The sequence below is a fragment of the Mytilus californianus genome, unplaced genomic scaffold, assembly GCF_021869535.1.
Source record: "Mytilus californianus isolate M0D057914Y unplaced genomic scaffold, xbMytCali1.0.p SCAF_8, whole genome shotgun sequence".
Lineage (NCBI taxonomy): Eukaryota > Metazoa > Mollusca > Bivalvia > Mytilida > Mytilidae > Mytilus > Mytilus californianus.
In genome coordinates this window covers 73332127-73351430 of record NW_026262734.1, presented here as the reverse complement: position 1 = coordinate 73351430, position 19304 = coordinate 73332127, and the positions used below count along the sequence as shown (strand labels likewise).

At 31.9% G+C, this 19304-nt stretch overlaps 1 protein-coding gene across 1 annotated transcript in view; it reads left to right on the top strand.

The window, feature by feature from the left end:
- Positions 1-19304, top strand: part of LOC127712444 (NADH-ubiquinone oxidoreductase subunit 8-like) — a 52798-nt gene that overhangs the window by 21439 nt on the left and 12055 nt on the right. The window contains exons 3-4 of the mRNA XM_052218889.1: positions 9157-9252; positions 18482-18654. Of these exons, the coding sequence (XP_052074849.1) occupies positions 9157-9252; positions 18482-18654 (269 nt within the window). The remainder of the gene's footprint in view (positions 1-9156; positions 9253-18481; positions 18655-19304) is intronic.

Genomic DNA, 19304 nt, shown 5'->3' with positions numbered 1-19304 from the left:
GTTTGAATAGTCTCCCCTAAATCTTCTCCAAAAATTTACTTATATAAGTAATTTTATTTAACAACCCCTAAAATTCTCAAGTTTTGGGAGGTAAAAACATCATTAACATGTCTGAATGTCACTCTGAAACAAATTTTCTCTGGTTTGATAATATTTTTTAATTAGAGTTCAACCTTTCATCTCAATTCAACAAAGAAATCAATTGCTCAAACTCAAAAGATGTTAAGTAACTGTGCAAGGCCTTCAAAAAATTGCTCCCCGGAGGCTTGTAAATGAGAAGTATTTTGAAGATAACAGACAAATGTGAGTTTCATTGTCCATGTAATTATACTTATATGATTAGTAAAGACATCTGCAAAGGACAGACAATTAAGCACTCTATTAGAACAAAATAGTCAAGAGAAATTCAAGAAAAGAAGAAAATATGACTTTTTGCGTGAACCCCCTGAGGGGTTCACGCTTATATATTGGCGAGTATTGGAAGTGTCTATGGACCACTCGATATCCTCGGAATCACGATTCTCGGAACATCTAGAAAATTTTCCATCATTTGCACAGGTAGTTATATATGTCTTTGATACTGTTCCTCTATGGATAGGCTACAACGTGACAATTAATGTATTTTTCAACAATCCGGCAAACAGTTCATTTGTAGATTTGAAAGTAAAACAATAAAGACTAGGTTGCATTCTAAAAATCATTTATATGTTAGAACCTATTTGCCTTTTGACAAAATAATGTGAATGTTTATTAAATATCAAGTATAATGATAACGCAATTATATAATTCATGCTTTGAAACGGTCCCTTTTCGTGTTGTGTGTGTTGTATTTAATAAACCTGGGAATAGTTTATTGATATACAATGACCCAGAATAAACTGATTATTTCTGAACGTTTATCATTTGATATTTAGTATTTCAATCTTAGCATGAGAAAATGTCGGAAAGAATGAAAAAAATTAAGAAAACGATATTTCTGTTAAAAATATTTATCTAAGGTGGGAAACACAGTGGTCGGAAACCAGAAAGATAATCAAACAAAAGGATTTTTCTGTAAAAAAATATCTTATTTCATTAATAGATACATGTACTACTAGACTAAGAGAATATTCATTGTTAGGGTAAAACATAGACTGAATTTATTCCTAATAATTATAGAATATATCTAAAATTGTAATGTATACGTGCATTATGTCTCACAGGTTTGATCAGTCATTACATTTATGAAAATTATATGTAACGTATGAGCACCAATGAGCAGGGATGGGTACTCAAAGTTAGCTAAATATCTAAATTTTAAACGGTCATGAATGAAAAAATACTTGCATGGTTTCAATTCACAAGGATTTTAAATCCTTGCATCTCACAAAAAACGTAATTAATATTTTACAATAATCATAACAAAATTTAATTACTATCATAATGTTATTTTTTTTTTCTTTCTTTTATTAGTTCAACCTTATCATGCTTATAGCATTTAAATATTTGTACTATGGTACGGTTTTGAAAATTGTATTCATTGTGTTGGTCAGCTATCCTACACATCTTGATTCATTGACATTATACATCACCCTGTTCACACGCACACTTTCGGTTTGCGTTCACAAAAATTCCGGATAAAATGTCAATGAATCCGGAGTCAAAACACTTGAGGTAGGTAGTTTGACATCCGAATTCAACTATAAGATTAGTATATGTGATGACGCAAATGCGTATTCTTATCCAGAATATCAGTGCATATGCTTTCAATTTACTATTTCTTGCACCAAAGTACCACGTTCATGCATAAATATTAATTTCACTCGCGAATGCGAATTTTCGCTTTTCTTATCTAAATTCAGGACACGGCAATAAGAGCTTGCCATGTGACTTTCAAGCTCGGTCATCATTGCTTATGGTATTCTGACCTCTTGCTGTTTCTCTTTTGTTTTCTTTTTTGAATCACTATCCTTTGATAAACTTTGACATTTTCGAAATGCCAAGGATTTTCTACCCAAGGAATAGATTACTTAACTTCGTACTTTATTTGGCCTTTTTAACTACTTTTATTCGAGCGTCACTGATGATTCTTTGTAGACTAAACTCACGTCTGACGTAAAACATGTTGTCTCATAGGCACTCATACCACATCTTCTTATATCTAATCCTGGTATCTTTTTATATCTACATGTCTTTTTATATAAATTGATTTTTTTGAGAGTATGTTCAGATATTCATAACACTTCTGAAAATAAGATATTCTTCAAAACCAAGTTTCCCTATAGAATATTTGGATTGATTTAAGTAAAATCAGGAAATCCTTAAAATTTGAAATGTTTTATGAGACCAAAATAAGTCTCTATATAAGAGGTCCAAATGAAGCTGGTGTGTTACTCTCAAGAAAAATATACGAAACCTTCTTATAAGTTGCATGCCACAGGGTTTCACTTAACATGGAAAATGGACTTTAAATTTATCTGTACAACATCTACCATGAGTACAGACAACTTCAATAACGAGTTTAGAATATGAAGGCATCCATGCAGGAAACAAAATATAAAGATGTGATAGATAAAATAAATGCATCCAGATTATAAAGCAAACTGATTGCTTAAATTTATATTGCGATTGGTTTGTGCAATTTGCACTATACATCCAGTTTGTAGATAACCGGGATTTGCAATAGGATTATAAAAAAATGATGTACAATCCCAAGTAATAAATGAAATAGTTGAGCTTTAAAATATATATTCAAATAGTAGCTGCATATACACTTTTCTATTCACACCTATCCAACATTGCTTTCAACTGACTTGTGCAAGAATGTACACACTATTATACATATTTTTAATAAAGGTAGTTTAAATTCGTCATTATCTTCTATTCACAGTCAATTATTTCAATTCAAAAGCAAACAAAAATTCAGCAACAATCTTTTGGTGACCAGTCAGCAGTGTTAGGTTCACGTATTGCTTTTCTTTTTTTAAAGAAAGCAACTTGTTTTACTTGTATAGGTAAAAAAACATCTGAATGTCTAAGGGAGATAACTATACCATTTAAATAATTTACCTGTACCAGTAAATAGAATACACTTGTATAAGTATTACCCTGACTGTAAAACATGTAACTTGTATAACTTGTATGTTTGAAAAATATTGATTCAATTGAAAGCCATCCCAATCTTGCTTGATTGGAATACACCTTAAAAAGATGTAAGATATTTTAGGAAAAGGGAAGAAGCCTATTGATTTTAGGGTCAACATTTCAAAGATCACACTGTTACTAAAAATAGATTTTTTCAAAAAGTTGGTATCAAGATGGTATCCCAATAGGAATTATTACACATATATTCAGGAGAAAAATAGCAATAATAGTACATGGAGAGTTGTCCCTAGATCCACAGTATTTTGAACCCTGGAAATTAAAATGTTTTTTTCTCAATAGATATGCAGTTTATGGACTATCTTAAGGGGCATGGGTTATCTGTCACCAAGGGCCAGTATGGCATGCTTTTTGCTAGGGGGGACTAACTGTGCATGCCTGACCCAAGGGACAAGGGGTCAGTCTATAAATAGACTTACGACAGACAAGTGGCAAAGTTAATACTCTAAAACGTTTAACAATTTAATAAATAACAATATATGCCAAAGATAAATCCAATTAATTAAAACAAATGCACTAAAGAATTTAAATGTCACTGTTCTTAAGAATTGTCTAATCACTTTTGTAGAATCACTAGCTGGAATTGTCCGAAATGCACTTGTAAGATGAAATTGTCCAAATAGTTATATTCCTTAGATAGAACTGGATCTGGGATTGAAGGTCTTGATCCGATGAGTTGTTGGTCTTTCCTTTGTTGTCGGGTTGATGGCATTCCAATGTTTCAGATGATTGATAGGCAATCTTTTGTTACTGATCGTTGAATAACCAAGACTGGAACAAGACGGTACTCTGCAGGATCACTCCAACTCCTTCACGCTTCTAACTGTTGTAATGGTTCCCTACTTTAACGGTGACTGTGACTTAGTGAAGTATTAAAATTTCTACAATCTATTTATACCAAGACTGAAAAGAGCTTAATGTGACAAGTAAATTTCTAATTGATTCGAGCAATAACATGAAAAGACAAAGTTAAAATATGAATAGTAAATTAATTAAAGGATTAAAAATGAATTATCAAATGACATCTGTCTGTCTAATTAACAAATTGAACAATTACTGTAATTCTCAAAAACATATGTGACATATTCAAATATTTCTAATTAGTTTGAAGGTAATTAAATTAAGATAAGTTCAATGAAAATTAAATAAGAAAACTGTAAATAAATATAATCCTAATCGAAAACAATCTTTTGATTACAAACTTATTCAAGATTCAAAATTAGAATATGAAATTAGAAAAATGATAAAAGTACTAAAAATTATTAATACTTTTTAAAACCTGAAAGGGAAAATGCACCTATGACATATTTCCCCCCACTCAAAAATGTTTGTCCTCAAACATTACATAAATATCTATTCTATAAATGAACATAAAGATATGCAAACAAAATAACATGTATATACATCTAAAAATATAAAATCTAAGTCTTTGAACTATGCGAAACCCAATTTTTAAAAGATGTTTGAAAATAATTTTGGAAGTACTGAAATAAGTTCATCAGGCTTACTTAGTACATGATCAGTTACAAAGTCTGGGTGATGAGACCATACTTGATAATGATCAACCAAATGATAAAATAACAAATTGACCAATACAAAAATATTGATATGATTGATTATCTTAGTAACTATGTACATGGACATCCAACAATAAATTGATTGTATACCTGCAATATATACATAAGACATTTGAAAAAAAAATATATAGTAAGGACTGACTTGTGGTCCTTTAAATGAAATGAGACTGACTGATCCCCAGTCCCTAAACACACAATGAGGAGATCTAACCTCCGTTACCAAAAAAAATACAATGAGGAGCTGATCTTTGATACCAAAAAATATACAATGAGGAGCTGATCTCCAATACAATAATACAATGAGGAGCTGATCTCCGATACCAAAAAAAAATACAATGAGGAGCTGATCTCCGATACAATAATACAATGAGGAGCTGATCTCCGATACCAAAAAAAATACAATGAGGAGCTGATCTCTGATACAATAATACAATGAGGAGCTGATCTCCGATACCAAAAAAAATACAATGAGGAGCTGATCTCCGATACAATAATATAATGAGGAGCTTATCTCCAGGCCAGTTCAAAATAAAATGAGGAGCTGATCTCCGATACAAATAATACACATTGCTGAGGGTTATTACCTTAACACATGCTTAAGACATATAAAAAGTTGATCTACACATATTACTGAGGAGGACTTATTTCATCATTATATTGACATTCAAGGTCATTTAAAAGGATATTCATTAATCCATTAGGAGTATCATCAATTGTTACCCATTCTGGAGGTATATTCTTGTTTTTGTAACCTATAAGAAATTCATCCTTGCCATCTTTGTTGATGTACACTTCAAAAATTCCCTCTGTTGTTGGTCCGTCGATGAAGGGTTTCTTGTCTCCATATTTAAACTTGTGTTGCATGTTTATTGAATATGCAGTTCATGCTTATGAATTCTAAATGCTTGTTTTCTTGTTTCTATGAATGTAGCTGCATGATCTTTAGCTATTGTAATTGGTTGCCATGTCTGTCTGTTGTGCTGTTGTACCAAAAAATAAGCTTTGTTTTGGAAAAATCTGACAGAAATTAATTTTTCTTTATCACAGTTGTCCATTGAATTTATATATATATCAGTTTCTGATTCTGTTTGAGTCGTTGAATCTTTGGTTAGTTTTGTCTGAGCAATATGACTAACGTTTTCATCAGGTTTATTGAAGAATTTGTGTTTCTGAAGTGGACGTTTTCTCTTTTTGCCACCCATAGTACGTTTTGCATGAAATTCTCTAACTAACCTGCATGGAATTTTGCATGCGAAATACCAATCTGTTTTTCTGGTCTTTTCTGTAAACTTTATTTTATAGTATAAAGTGCCATTTCCTCTTGCAGATGATACAATAGAATCTATTTCATGTTCACTGAATGGTTTGCAGTTTCCTCGGTCACAATCCTTACATGATGGCCTTGTGTCTTTTACTGGTGCATTATTTCCTCTGACTAAAGTTGGTTGAGTATCTGGGACATTGTTATTATCTTGATTCTCTGATTGATCTACCTGTTCATTGTTCCTATCTGTTCGATCTTCTTGAATTTGCTGGTTGTTGTTGTTAGGTTGAGGTATAGGAGGGTCTGGTTGGTCATCTAGTTCATCCGGATCATGTTCATCCATGTTGTTTTCCATATCATTCGGAATATTTGTAGGTCTCTCTTCTGGATCATGATACGGTTTAAGTCTTTGCACATTAACCAAGGATTTTACTTCTTTATTTGTTGCACAGTTCCTTAGTTTATAGGTATGATGTGGACCAAATCTGGTGATATAGTATGGCCCAACCCACTTACGGTGTAGTTTTGGAGCTTTTCCAACTCGAACTTTTGTGCAGTATAGCCAAACACGTTGTGCTGGTCTAAATTCTGGATCTTTTGTTCTTTTGTCATAATTTTGTTTATATTTTTGCTGAGCAAGGTCAATGTTCTTTGCAGCTATTGTTCTAGTTGTTTCTAAATTTTGAAGAATTCTGGCCAAAAATATTTTATTATCCTGTGTTAAATGATCCTTTGGTACTAATGAAGTGTCTATTGGTAATGACATCTCCCTTCCATACAATAAGAAAAATGGAGAATAGTCTGTGGATTGAGTGGCTGGTGTTGCTCGGTATGCCATCATAATTCCTGGTAAATAATCAATCCAATCATCTTGCATGTCTTTAGTATAAGCACGGAAAGCTTGTAGTATAACAGAGTTCATACGTTCTACTGATCCATTTGTCTGTGGGTGGTATGAGCTGGTTAAATGTCTAGTGATGTTAAATAGTTCTGATAAAGCTTTTACAATATTCGAGACAAATGTTTTTCCACGATCTGATATTAATATACGAGGTGCACCGTAACGTGTAATGATCTCTTTGTATAAAACATTTGCAACTTCTTTTGCTTCTTGAGTTCGAAGAGGGAATGCCTCACACCATTTCGAATAACTGTCCACTACTAATAAAATATGTTTGAATTTGTCCTTTGTCGTTGGTAGACCACTTAATATGTCAATATGCCATCTCTGAAAAACATCATGAGTTTGCTGCGGTTGCAAAGGAGGAGGTCTTGCATTAAAAGCACGCTTTGATTGTTGACAAGTTTCACAAGTTTTGACATATGTGTTGATATCACTATACATAGATGGCCAAAAGTATTTATTACGGAGAGCTGCATATGTCCTTTCAAATCCCTGATGTCCACCTCCAGCAATACAATCATGATAGGACTTAAGTAGGTCATCCCGCAAAACCTTTGGTATAGCAATTTGTTTGACAAGTCTTTCATCTTTTGGAACCTTTTTGCAACGTTTGGAGTAGAAGTGCTTCAGAATGCCATCTTCTACTTCATAGTTATACGATTCAGCGACTATAGTCCTTGCTTTTGCTGGGTCTACGGGTACTTGTCCAAACTGTTTGTACTGGATGATATCAATAATATCAGGACACCTCTGTTGCTCTGTTGCTAGATTTGGTAGCACAATGTTATTAATCCCTTGAATATGTTGAATGCTGTTCAAACTAGAAATGATTGAGTCCACATTTTCACCTCCATAAAATAATGTTGCTTCTGTGTATTCCTTTTGATTTTCACTTATTGAATATAAATGTTCTGATAATTCACTTGAATGTTCTGGTTCTGTATTTGGATGATCTTGACGAGAAAGAAAATCTGCTGGATTCTTATTTCCTGAACGATGCTGAATTTTGAAATTGTATGGTTGAAGGAGAAGGCTCCATCTGCCTAAACGTCCATTGCAATCTTTGATCTTTTGAAGATATTTCACTGAAATATTGTCTGTTATAACAAGAAATTCCTGATTTGCTAAATAGTGTCTAAAATGCTGAATTCCTTCAACTAGTGCTAATGCCTCTTTGTCTGTTATGTGCCACTTTAATATCTGAGCCTCTTAATGTTCTTCCACCATAAGCGATGACATGTTCTCTTTCGTCTTGAATTTGACTTAATATGTAACCCATTGAATGTTCTGAAGCGTCTGTTGATAAAATAAAAGGTTTGTCCATTTTCGGAAATGTTAGGATTGGAGCTGTGATTAGATTGTTTTTAAGGAATTCAAATTTTCCAAAAGTTAATTGTAGCACAGTTTCTCCTAATATTGGATGTACTTCATGATCACTACATACTCCAACAGCACTGAATAATGAGGATCTTTGAATTTTAGCATTAGGTTTAACTTTCTTAAGCACATGTTTGCTGATGCAGCTGAAGGCAGCGCCACTGTCTATTAAGCACTTTTCTGATTGATCTTCAATAGTTAGATTTATAAGGTTTCTTTGCAATGAGGCTGTGAACTCAAAATCTGGCTCTTGATCTGTGATTGGAGATAAGGCAGCACATCTTGGTTGTCCATAGCACCATCCTTTCTTAAATTTTCTACGAGCCATTGTTTCACCATGTACATTACAGATCTGAAACTAAATGAATATTTGATAAGCCTTAATGCTTCAATAACACAGATAGCCATTCTTTACAACTAAGAAAAAAAAATTATTATACAAAATGAGCTATGAAAGCTGACTCAAGTAAATAGCAGTTCTTGAATGTCTGCTTTTTTAAACTTATAAAAATCTGACTGAAAAAAATAAGACTAATGTACTTATCTTATGACAATTATGTTGTAGAATTTGATCTTTTCCATTAGACTGGTCCTTTTGTTGAAGCTGGTTCACCCAATTTGTTGAATTTTGATCAGATTAAAAAATTTTGAATTTTGTTTTTTTTTAGAACATAACTATGCCACTGTCATAAAAGTCAATAGAACTTGCCCGAGTCACTCTGCCATATCTGTCACCAAGGGCCAGTATGGCATGCTTTTTGCTAGGGGGGAATAACTGTGCATGCCTGACCCAAGGGACAAGGGGTCAGTCTATAAATAGACTTACGACAGACAAGTGGCAAAGTTAATACTCTTATTTAGTCATGTTAAGTGTTATGTTTACTTTTTTCCAGAGGATGTAAGTGAGAAAATACCAACTCCTGATGATGACATGTCAGAAATCAGTAGTTATAACCTAAGGGAATTCTTTATGTCAGATCTGATAGGTGGTGAGTATACAATGAAGTAAATGTACATATTAGTCGGTTTATAACCTGAGGGAATTTCTTTGTCAGATCTGATAGGTGGTGAGTATACATAGTAGTCTGTTTATAAATTGAGGGAATTCTTCATGTCAGATCTGATTGGTGGTAAGTGTACATAGAAGTCTGTCTATAACATAAGGGAATTCTTTATGTCAGATCTGATAGGTGGTAAGTATACATAGAAATCTGTTTATAACCTAAGGGAATTCTTTATGTCAGATCTGATTGGTGGTTTAAGTATACATAGAATACTGTATATAACCTAAGGGAATTCATTATGTCAGATCTGATTGATGATGAGTATACAATGTACATAGTAGTCTGTTTTTAACCTGAGAGAATTCTGTATGTCAGATCTGAAATGTGGTGAGTATACATGTAGTCTTATTTAAAACCTGAGGGAATTCTTTATGTCAGATCTGATATTGGTGAGTATACATGTTGTTTAATTAAAACCTGAGGGAATTCTGTATGTCAGATCTGATAGGTGGTGGGTATACATCATGTACATAGTATTAGGATTATAACCTGAGAGAATTCTGTATGTCAGAACTGATATGTAGCTATAGTGAGTATACATAGTAGTCTGTCTAACGGTATAACATAAGGGAATTCTTAATTGTCAGGCCGACCTTAAAAAGATCTTTTTTTGATGTTGCCTAACCATGCCTTGTAGGGTTGGGTAGGTAGGTAGGGATTTTATTTTTTTTTTGCCAACAACATAAGTTACATGTTTTAGACAAGAAAACAACATAAGAGCAGGAAATCTTTTTTAAAAAAATTTGAACCGATTTGTGTCATAAATTTTTTCGGGTAGTCTGCTTTTTAGGTTGGTAGGTAGGCAACATCAAACAATCTAAATTTTATTTTTGGCCTCATATCTAGTCTGTTTAAGATAATAAAAGTCCGATTTTTTTTCTCTTTTCATGAACAATGATGATAACATTTTACTTTTATGAAATTACATGCATTCATTCACTAAAAAATTGAATAAAAAAAGCAGAGTTTGCAAAACTTCATTTATTTGTCACACCAATGACTGATAGGGTTCAAACTTTTGCTAGTCCCTCAAAATTTGGTGGTCCTTCCATTATAATTGAAAGTTTCACTCATAACTTATTTCTACCTACTGGCCATTTACCACACAACTGTCAGACAACTTCTTATAAGAGTTATTGTAATTAAATAAGGAATTTTAACCTTTTTTTTTCATTTTTACCTATTTTCGTGAAAATCATAATAAACAGACAGAAAATTAAAAGAGAAAAACTGATCTGCAAGACAGGATCTACAAATAAGTCAACATGGCCAAAGGGTCAAGTGAGCTTTTCTCATCACTTGGTGTCTGTTGTCGTCCATTAACTTTTACAAAAATCTTCACCTCTGAAACTCCTGGGCCAATTGGAACCATTATTGGGGTATCTAGTTTAAAAATGTGTCAAATGATCCTGCCTGTCAACCAACATGGCTAAAAATAGAACAAAATGGGTAAAATGTAAGTTATATCATTTTGAAAACCCCAAAAGACAAGAAAATCTAAAGGGGGCAGAAATATTCAGAACAATGAGATCTATCTACTGTCCATTTACATGTACGTCAAAACTTTCTGACTACTTTTTATAAGGGTTATATTTCTATATTTTTTTATATTCTCATGAAAATTATTTTACTATTAAATGTATGTGTAATTATATAATTTCTTTATTCTGTACATCATTTATTTCTGTATCAGTATTGTATTACCTATTCTTTTATTTTCAACAGTTATTCTTGACACATTTTCACCCCATTATTCTCTATTCTTAATTTTTTGGCTCATTTTTATATGCCCGTTTACGGGACGTATTATGGTATACCGTTGACCGTCCGTCTGTCCGTCCGTCCGTCGTCAACATGTCGGACATTAACTCAAAAACGCTTTTACCAATATGCATGAAACTTTGGTGAATTGTTTATATCTATTGACGTGAGCTCCCTTTCGTTTTTTATAAATTTTGGATTTACCGTTTCAGAATTTTGGAGTTTTATTCATTAAAAAAGGGGGGATTTTCCAGTTTTTGGACAATAACTCAAAAACAATTTCACCAATTTGCAAGAAACTTTGGTGAATTGTTTAATACTATCGACATGAGCTCCCTTTTGATTTTTATAAATTTTAGACTATACGTTTCTGATTTATGGGGTTTTATTCGTTACAAAAAGGGGGATTTTCCAGTTTTCGGACAATAACTCAAAAATGCTTTCAGCATTCTTTATGAAACTTTGGTAAATTGTTTATATCTATTGTTGTAAGCTCCCTTTTGATTTTTATAAATTTTAGATTTTATGTTTCCGAGTTACAAGATTTTATTCATAAAAAAGGGGTGATTTTCAAGTTTTTGGACAATATCCTTAAAGTGCTTAGAGCAGTTTTCATTAAACTTTGATGACTGATATATCTATTAAGATAACCTCCCTTTAGTTTTTTTTATAAATTTCTAATATAACATTGAGAAGTTATTGAACTTTATTTGTTTATAGTCTGACAACAGATTTACTAGTATTGCGCAACAGCACAGTGTATTGCACAACAGCAAGAAATCTTTAATTGAATATAAATTCAATTCATATAACCAATTTCAAGTTCTTTGACTACATTTATTCAGAAACCTATAATATGTCAAATATTTAATTACAATCCAAATTCAGACCTGTATCAAGCTTGAATATTGTGTCCATTTTTGCCCCAACTGTTCAGGGTTGGACCTCTGCGGGCGTATCCAGCTGCGCTCAGCGAAGCAGTTTATTCTGTATCAATTTTTTTTGCCATTCTCAATTTCTGTAAACCCCACCCAGACCTCTCTGCCCAAGGGTATCCTGATGCATGTTTTTCTACAGAGCCATTTTACCTTCTGATTAAAAGTCTTTTAAATACTCCATTTTATTCTTGCAACACTTTCAATAATCCTGGCGGCAGGCGTATCATGTGCTTTTGGCACAGTTGCAGCTTAATATTCATTTAATTTTTCTGAATGCTCAAAAAGTTCATCTAGAGGCAATGATATTACAAAAGGAAAAAGTTTTAGGGTTAAATAACTTTAAAAAGAAAGAAACAGTAAAAATAACAAAAAAGCCAGAAACTGAAGAACTGAAAAAAGCCTTTGGTCAAAAAGTTTTCAATTAAATAAGATATACCTGACTAGAAAATATCTGTGATTTGCATTCAGTGATAATCATTGTCATTAAAGTCATATGAAACATATACAAACTGTATGCATGTTTTTTATATTTACTACAATTCTATAATGTATATTATATATCGATAAATAATATTTCCTTCAGTGATTGTTGATTTCAAGCTAATTAACTTTCGAGTTTGTTGCCACAGTTTTCCGGATTGTGACATTGATAAATAATCAACACAGATCATGTGGAGCACGTGATAAATAAGTGAATTGATAGATTCTTTTCTCATCACTTGGCGTTCATCGTCTGTCATCGTTGTCTGTTAACTTTTACAAAAAACTTCTCTGAAACTAATGGGCCAAATTAACCAAACTTGGCCAAAATCATCATTGGGGTGTCTAGGTTAAAAAATTTGTCTGATGACCTGGCCAGCCCACCAAGATGGCTGACATGGCTAAAAATAGAACATAGGGGTAAAATACAAGTTTTGACTTTTATTTTGAAAACTGCTTTTAATAGAGAAAATCTGACATTGGCAAAAACGTTCAGAATGTTGAGCTCAACCTATTGTCTGTTTACATCAAAACTGTCAAACCACTTCTTATATGAGATATTGCCCTTGAATGATGAATTATACCGTTTTTGGAAAGATTTGGAACTGTTGTTCCAAGTCTTTCCTTAGGCACTGGCCTCCCAAACAAGAAGTAGCACAGGTTAGCTTCTAAATCTAGAAAATGTTTACACACTGAAATATAGCTCCCTTTAATTCTCATGTATGTGTACATATACACACATGAACTGTTCATGAAGAGCATTTTATTCAAGTATATATGTCTATAAGTTTTGTCAATTTGCAGGCTATTTAATTTTGTCATTTTAATTAGGTAAGAGTAATCATAATGATACAATACCAGTATGATTGACAACTGCCATTATAACCAAAGAATCAGAGACAAGGTGGGGCCTTAATGACAATGTTCCACCTCCTTATTGCAAAAGAAATGATACTTTTCCAAAGATTCACTTGAAGGTTACCTGTTGATTTAAACTTTTGTAAGTTCTTTTGTCCCATTGAATAAATACAATAGCTATTGTTCTCTGTGGAGTTTATTCAATGGGACCTTTAAATTTCTTCTATAGTGCCTAACAAGATTTTGAGACTGAGGTAGAAGAAATTGACCTAATAGCATTTGTATTGGATTTTGATGTCCAAAAATAGGCAGATCGGACATATTTTGACTTTACTTACTGACTACTTTTATCTGGGATTATTTGTAATTTAAATATTAAAAATGTTTTTTTTTGTTAAGATATATAAACAATAATTTTACCTGGCGTAGCCGTGTGTAAAATGTATTTCCGCATTTCTCTTCGAAAAATGACTTGTTTAATGGAATAAAACGTCTGATTTGTAAACTTTTTCTCTGGAATAGGCTATTAAAAAATAACTTATCTACTCTATATGTGGAAAATTTTGTGAAAATATTAGAAGTGGCAAATCTTACCTTTTATACCTTTAGTTTCATTGATAAAAAATAATATGGACTTGTCCAGTTTGAAGGTCATTTAAGTTACTGTACACATTCATGCACGTTCTGATTCTAATCAATATACACGTATGAAAAAAGAAACAGTTTGAAGGTAAACTAATACTAACTTAATCCAATCAAATTGCGTAAGATTCAAAAACAATGACCGGTCCACATCATAATAAGTAATAGGGGTAAACTGGGTAGGGAGAAAATGACAGATATTTTAAGTTCATTTCTTGCAATAACGATTAAAAAAATTTGTCAACCAAAAGTTTTGCTATAATTTCAAAAACATGTCGTTCTGTATTGGTATAGATTTCAGAACTTTCATTTGACGTGTATTTAAAGCAATAGAAAGTTTGGGCTTCAAAAGTCTTCATAACTATTGATTTTATACAGAAAATTCGCCCTTTTAAAACATTTATTGTTTCACAAATAATACATGGATACAAAGTAAAATCATTTCTTAAAACGCTGCAAAAAGATTCTTTCGGATTGGTTTTGTGGTATTGTCATAGTGTGTTCAAATGAACCGTGGTATAGCAAACATCGAATTCCCTCACAAAATGTTATCACACACTATATACTATAAGCATGATAAGAGAAATCCATCATTCATTGATTAATTTACCTGAACAAAAAATTTAACTTTCAATGATGAAAATACATGTACCAATACTAAATAAGGACACAAAAAAAAAATGCATGTGTTGTTGTATTTATTCAATATCAAGAATACTTTTATAATTTGTTCAATATAAACACTGATTCAAACATTATATAAAAGTTGACAAAATTTTCAAGATTGGTACCTATTGAAATTTGTTTTTTTGTGTGTTTGACAAATAAAAACTGGAAAATGATGATGTTTAAATTAAGGCTTTCTTAAATGTATTCTATAACGAAACAAACAACAACAAAAAATGCAAATTTCAATAGGAACAATTCTAAAATTTTGTCAGAAATCAACTTTTTAAGTTTAAATATGTGTTTAAATTGAACAGATTGAAAAATATATTATTGATATTGAATAAATACAACATCACATGCAGTTTTGAGAATAGATACATGTATTTTCATCTACTAAGAAGATAATATTTTTGTTCAGTTAAATCAATCAATGAGAATTTAAAGGTCCTAGTGAGTAAACTACACAGAGAACAATAACTATTTTATTTATTCAATGTGACAAGCATGACAAGTGAACTGACAAAAGTTTAAATACCTTGACCAAGAGGAGATGACTCTGTGGAAAACTTTCATTTGCTTCACAGAAAGTGCCAATCATATTGACCATATTACTAATCATCCTCAGTCTGACATAATTAAACAGACCCTTCATTATACATCTCAAGTACACAATCACATGACCTCATTATTGAATACACAAAATTTAGGTATATATATATAGAAATGATAGACTTATTCATTGCATCATTCATCAAATTATTTCAACTACCTTATGGTAAAAACAAATTATTTAAATGCCCAAAAAGGCGCAAGCCAGGGCCGACCATGCGAGGGCTGTATAGCCAGTCAAGGTCATTAAAAACTCCCATCATCATCTTATTTATTGCCTATTACTTTAGATCTACACTACATAAAATGATTCTATCAATTATGTCTGAAAGAAAAATGATTAAGGATTAACAAGATCTTTTTTTTTATTTTATATGTTGAAAAAGTACATTTTTAATGCCCTTTTCTGGAAAATATTAGATTATAAATTGAATTACACTCTACAACTTTTAATCTTCAGTGTCATATAATCATTATGATTGTTTTCAAAATCAATAAGCAATTCTTAGAGGAGAAAAATAGTATACCTATATGTTTCAACTTACAAAATGCCCCCAAAACAATATTTTTAGATTATTTTTTGGAGACAATAAAGATCTTAGTTTCTGCTTTCAAGTCTATCTGTTGGTCCCATGTCCTACAAGGATAATTGATAAACTTTATTAGAAGATCGAATCTTTATTTGGTAATTTCTACTGTTTCTAAAGATAAAACGTAAAAAGGTGAAACATGTAACAGGGAGATTATTTGGTTAAGATATGAAATTGCAATTTAAACGAAACTGTTGTGCAAATTAAGGGACCCTTTACCATTGATTTTCATTTAGCTCATTTTATCTACTGAAAAAGTGCTTATCCTTCTGAAGACCTGCAGCTAATTCAATTGTCAGTAACAGTGCCATATTAATGTTCTTTTTTGTCCACACCATACCTTATAGTCCTAAATATAATTTGAAATTATTCAAACTACTCTTCCAATCTTTCCATGAGTGATTTCCATCACTTTGAAAAAAAATTTTGCCTATTATCTCGAAAATTATAATAGATAGAAAGAAACTTTAAATAGCAAAAATGATCAGCAAGGCAAGATCTACAGACAAGTCAAATAATCAAGATAGTCAGACGACTCTTTATATACTCTCTTTTTATAGTTTTTGCCCTTTTAAATGACGATTTTTACTAATTTTTTTCGTTATTGCCATATATCATGAATATCTTAACTTTAAAACTATAATCATGATAATAGACAGATAGAATCTTTAAAAAGAAAAATTTATCAGAAAAACAGGATCTACAAATAAGTAAGTCATTGTAAGTGGGAAGAAGTCTTCAGTCGACTCATTTTTAGAGTTATTGCCCCTTAATGACAATTTTACCAATTTTTTGCATATTTGCCTAATATCTTAAAAACTATAATTTATATATAGATAGAAACTTTAAAAAGCAAAAATTATCAGAAAGACAAGATCTACAGATAAGTCAACATGACCGATATCTTTAATCGACTCCTTATTAAAGTAATTGCCTTTTAATGACGATTTTTCTCATTTTTGGGTAAAGATTGCATGAAATGCAATCAAAACCCTATGGGACTGACTTGATATCTAAATCTTCCAAGGTTTATCACTACTTTTTAGATACACAAAATATAGTGCATTGATCATAACATTCTATACATCCTATCCATGAACATTTCCAGAAATTTATCAACGAAATATATGCTTAGATATTCAAGTTACAAAATGATGTTATACTTGTCAAGAAAATTATATAACTTCTGCAAGGTACAGGAATCTAATATCTGTTCTAAAAATATCAATGATGTCATTGTTAGTCATCTTTAAAAATTGGAGTTATCTTCCTTTGTCCAGAACTGCACAACTAATGCTTTATACAATGCAATATTTAATTTTACTTCCACTGATAAATTTAAGTAATCTTTACCCTTCAGTGCTTACAAGCACTTTGATTTTCCCATTTTTGCCTATTTCTGTAAATTCAGAAATTATTGCGTGCATTTATTATTGCGATTTTTGAAGAATGGACAAAAATGTGAGAATAATTTTTGTGATTTAAGGAAAAGCTGCATACAGATATATGCATCAGATATCAGAATGTGAGTTCTTATTATTGCGATACTCACCCAGTGGCATAATTCGCATTAATAAAAACCTCGCAATAATTTCTGAATTTACAGTATCTTGAAAAATGTTATTAGATAGATAGAAACTTTAAATAGCACAAATGATCAGCAGTACAAGATCTTCAAATAAGCTTAATGGACGAAATCTGCATTGTCTTTGTTATTGGAGTTATTGCCCTTAAGTGATAATTTTTGAATTTTTTTTGCATTTTTTCCCTTCCTCCCAGTGCATGTTTGTTTACATTCTTTCATCACGGTTTTCCCCTCGCATTTGCACTGTGTGCATGGTGGCTGATTTGCTAATAAGAGGTCTCGTAGTTAAGGTCACTGCATAAGGGAAAATATCAACAAAGTAGTGTACGGGTAGACAATAATTCAATAGCAGTACATTTATGAAGATTTTGATAATACAAAAGATTTTCTTTTACCAGAAAATTCACGTACACTTGTTTTGTAGTAAAACTTAGCCATTAAAGTGTATCGAACATATTCAATTTTTATTTTGAATTAGAAGTTTCATATCGACATATGACTTTGATAATGTGTGTGAAAAACTTTCTCAAAGGTAAAGTACTCACCAAGTGGGCAAGTTGGATTTTCTCTGGCCAGTTGGATTTTCTCTGGCAAGTTGGATTTTCTCAGGCCAGTTGAACTGCAAAGCTAATCTCAATTTGGTGACTAAGAAAACAAACCGTTTCATGCATGCTATGCTAGAATTGGATTATTATGACGGTGACCCTGTAGTTATTGCGCCAGATTATCATATGATACGAAAATTGTTAAATTTAACTTTTATTGACTCGCCTGCGACGAAAGTCTAGGAAAGCGAGACATAGGGATGGCCATGACGGCAACAACAATTGTTAAGTTTTCTGCTTAAGTTAGTTTGATAGGAAGTACTTTTGATAGATCAATGATATTTTGTATGAAGATGCATTACTACCAGTACATTGGTAACACCATACTTCTTTCATAGGATGATTTTATACTGATGTTGGAAGGTTGGATGATTATTTTTTAAGTTAGCCAATACTAGGACCTTTTTCTCTTTTTAGGACTGAGCTTAGCAGTATCTGGTGTTCTTCGGGAACCAGCGACTATAAATTATCCTTTTGAAAAAGGGCCATTAAGTCCAAGATTCAGAGGTGAACATGCTTTAAGAAGATATCCTTCAGGAGAAGAGAGATGTATTGCCTGCAAATTATGTGAAGCTATATGTCCTGCACAGGTAAAAGTTAGCTATCTTATGAAACTGTGTCAGTGATGCTATTTTGCTTATCATTCTGATTGTCTTTGAACTCTATTCAAGTTCACTTGGCACTCTCAGTTTTCTCCCCAAATTTTCAATAAGCACCATGGCCAGGATTGAAAAGCATTGTTTTCCCAAATTCATAGCACTGTACCTATAATACATTATAGTATAAAATCTAACAGAAAGCACCATACTATATTGCTATAAAGGTTGCTCTGGTCAAGGGGTATTTCCCATTTTGATGAAACCCCAATTTTTCATTCGTAATTAAACAATTTTGAAGACTTATATGATTTATTACTTCAGAAGTGAAGTGAATTGAATAGATTGACATAAAATTGTGGACTATTCATATATTCTTTCAAAGGAACATTGTTTTCTGTAAACCAGATATTTTGATTTTTTTCACTTGCAGCCATTGTTACAGTAACACGAATGTACATCAAATGATTCTGATTTTCCGCTTAATAATTTTTTGTCTCGTCTGCAATGTAACATAAAGGATAAATTGCTACAATGAAACTTTTATACAACATGCAGTGTTTAACAAGTTATGCCTAGGAACTGCTCGTTTGCCTGTCCATCATCACTCCTTCAATCTTTTGGAGGATAGATGTTTCCTACTC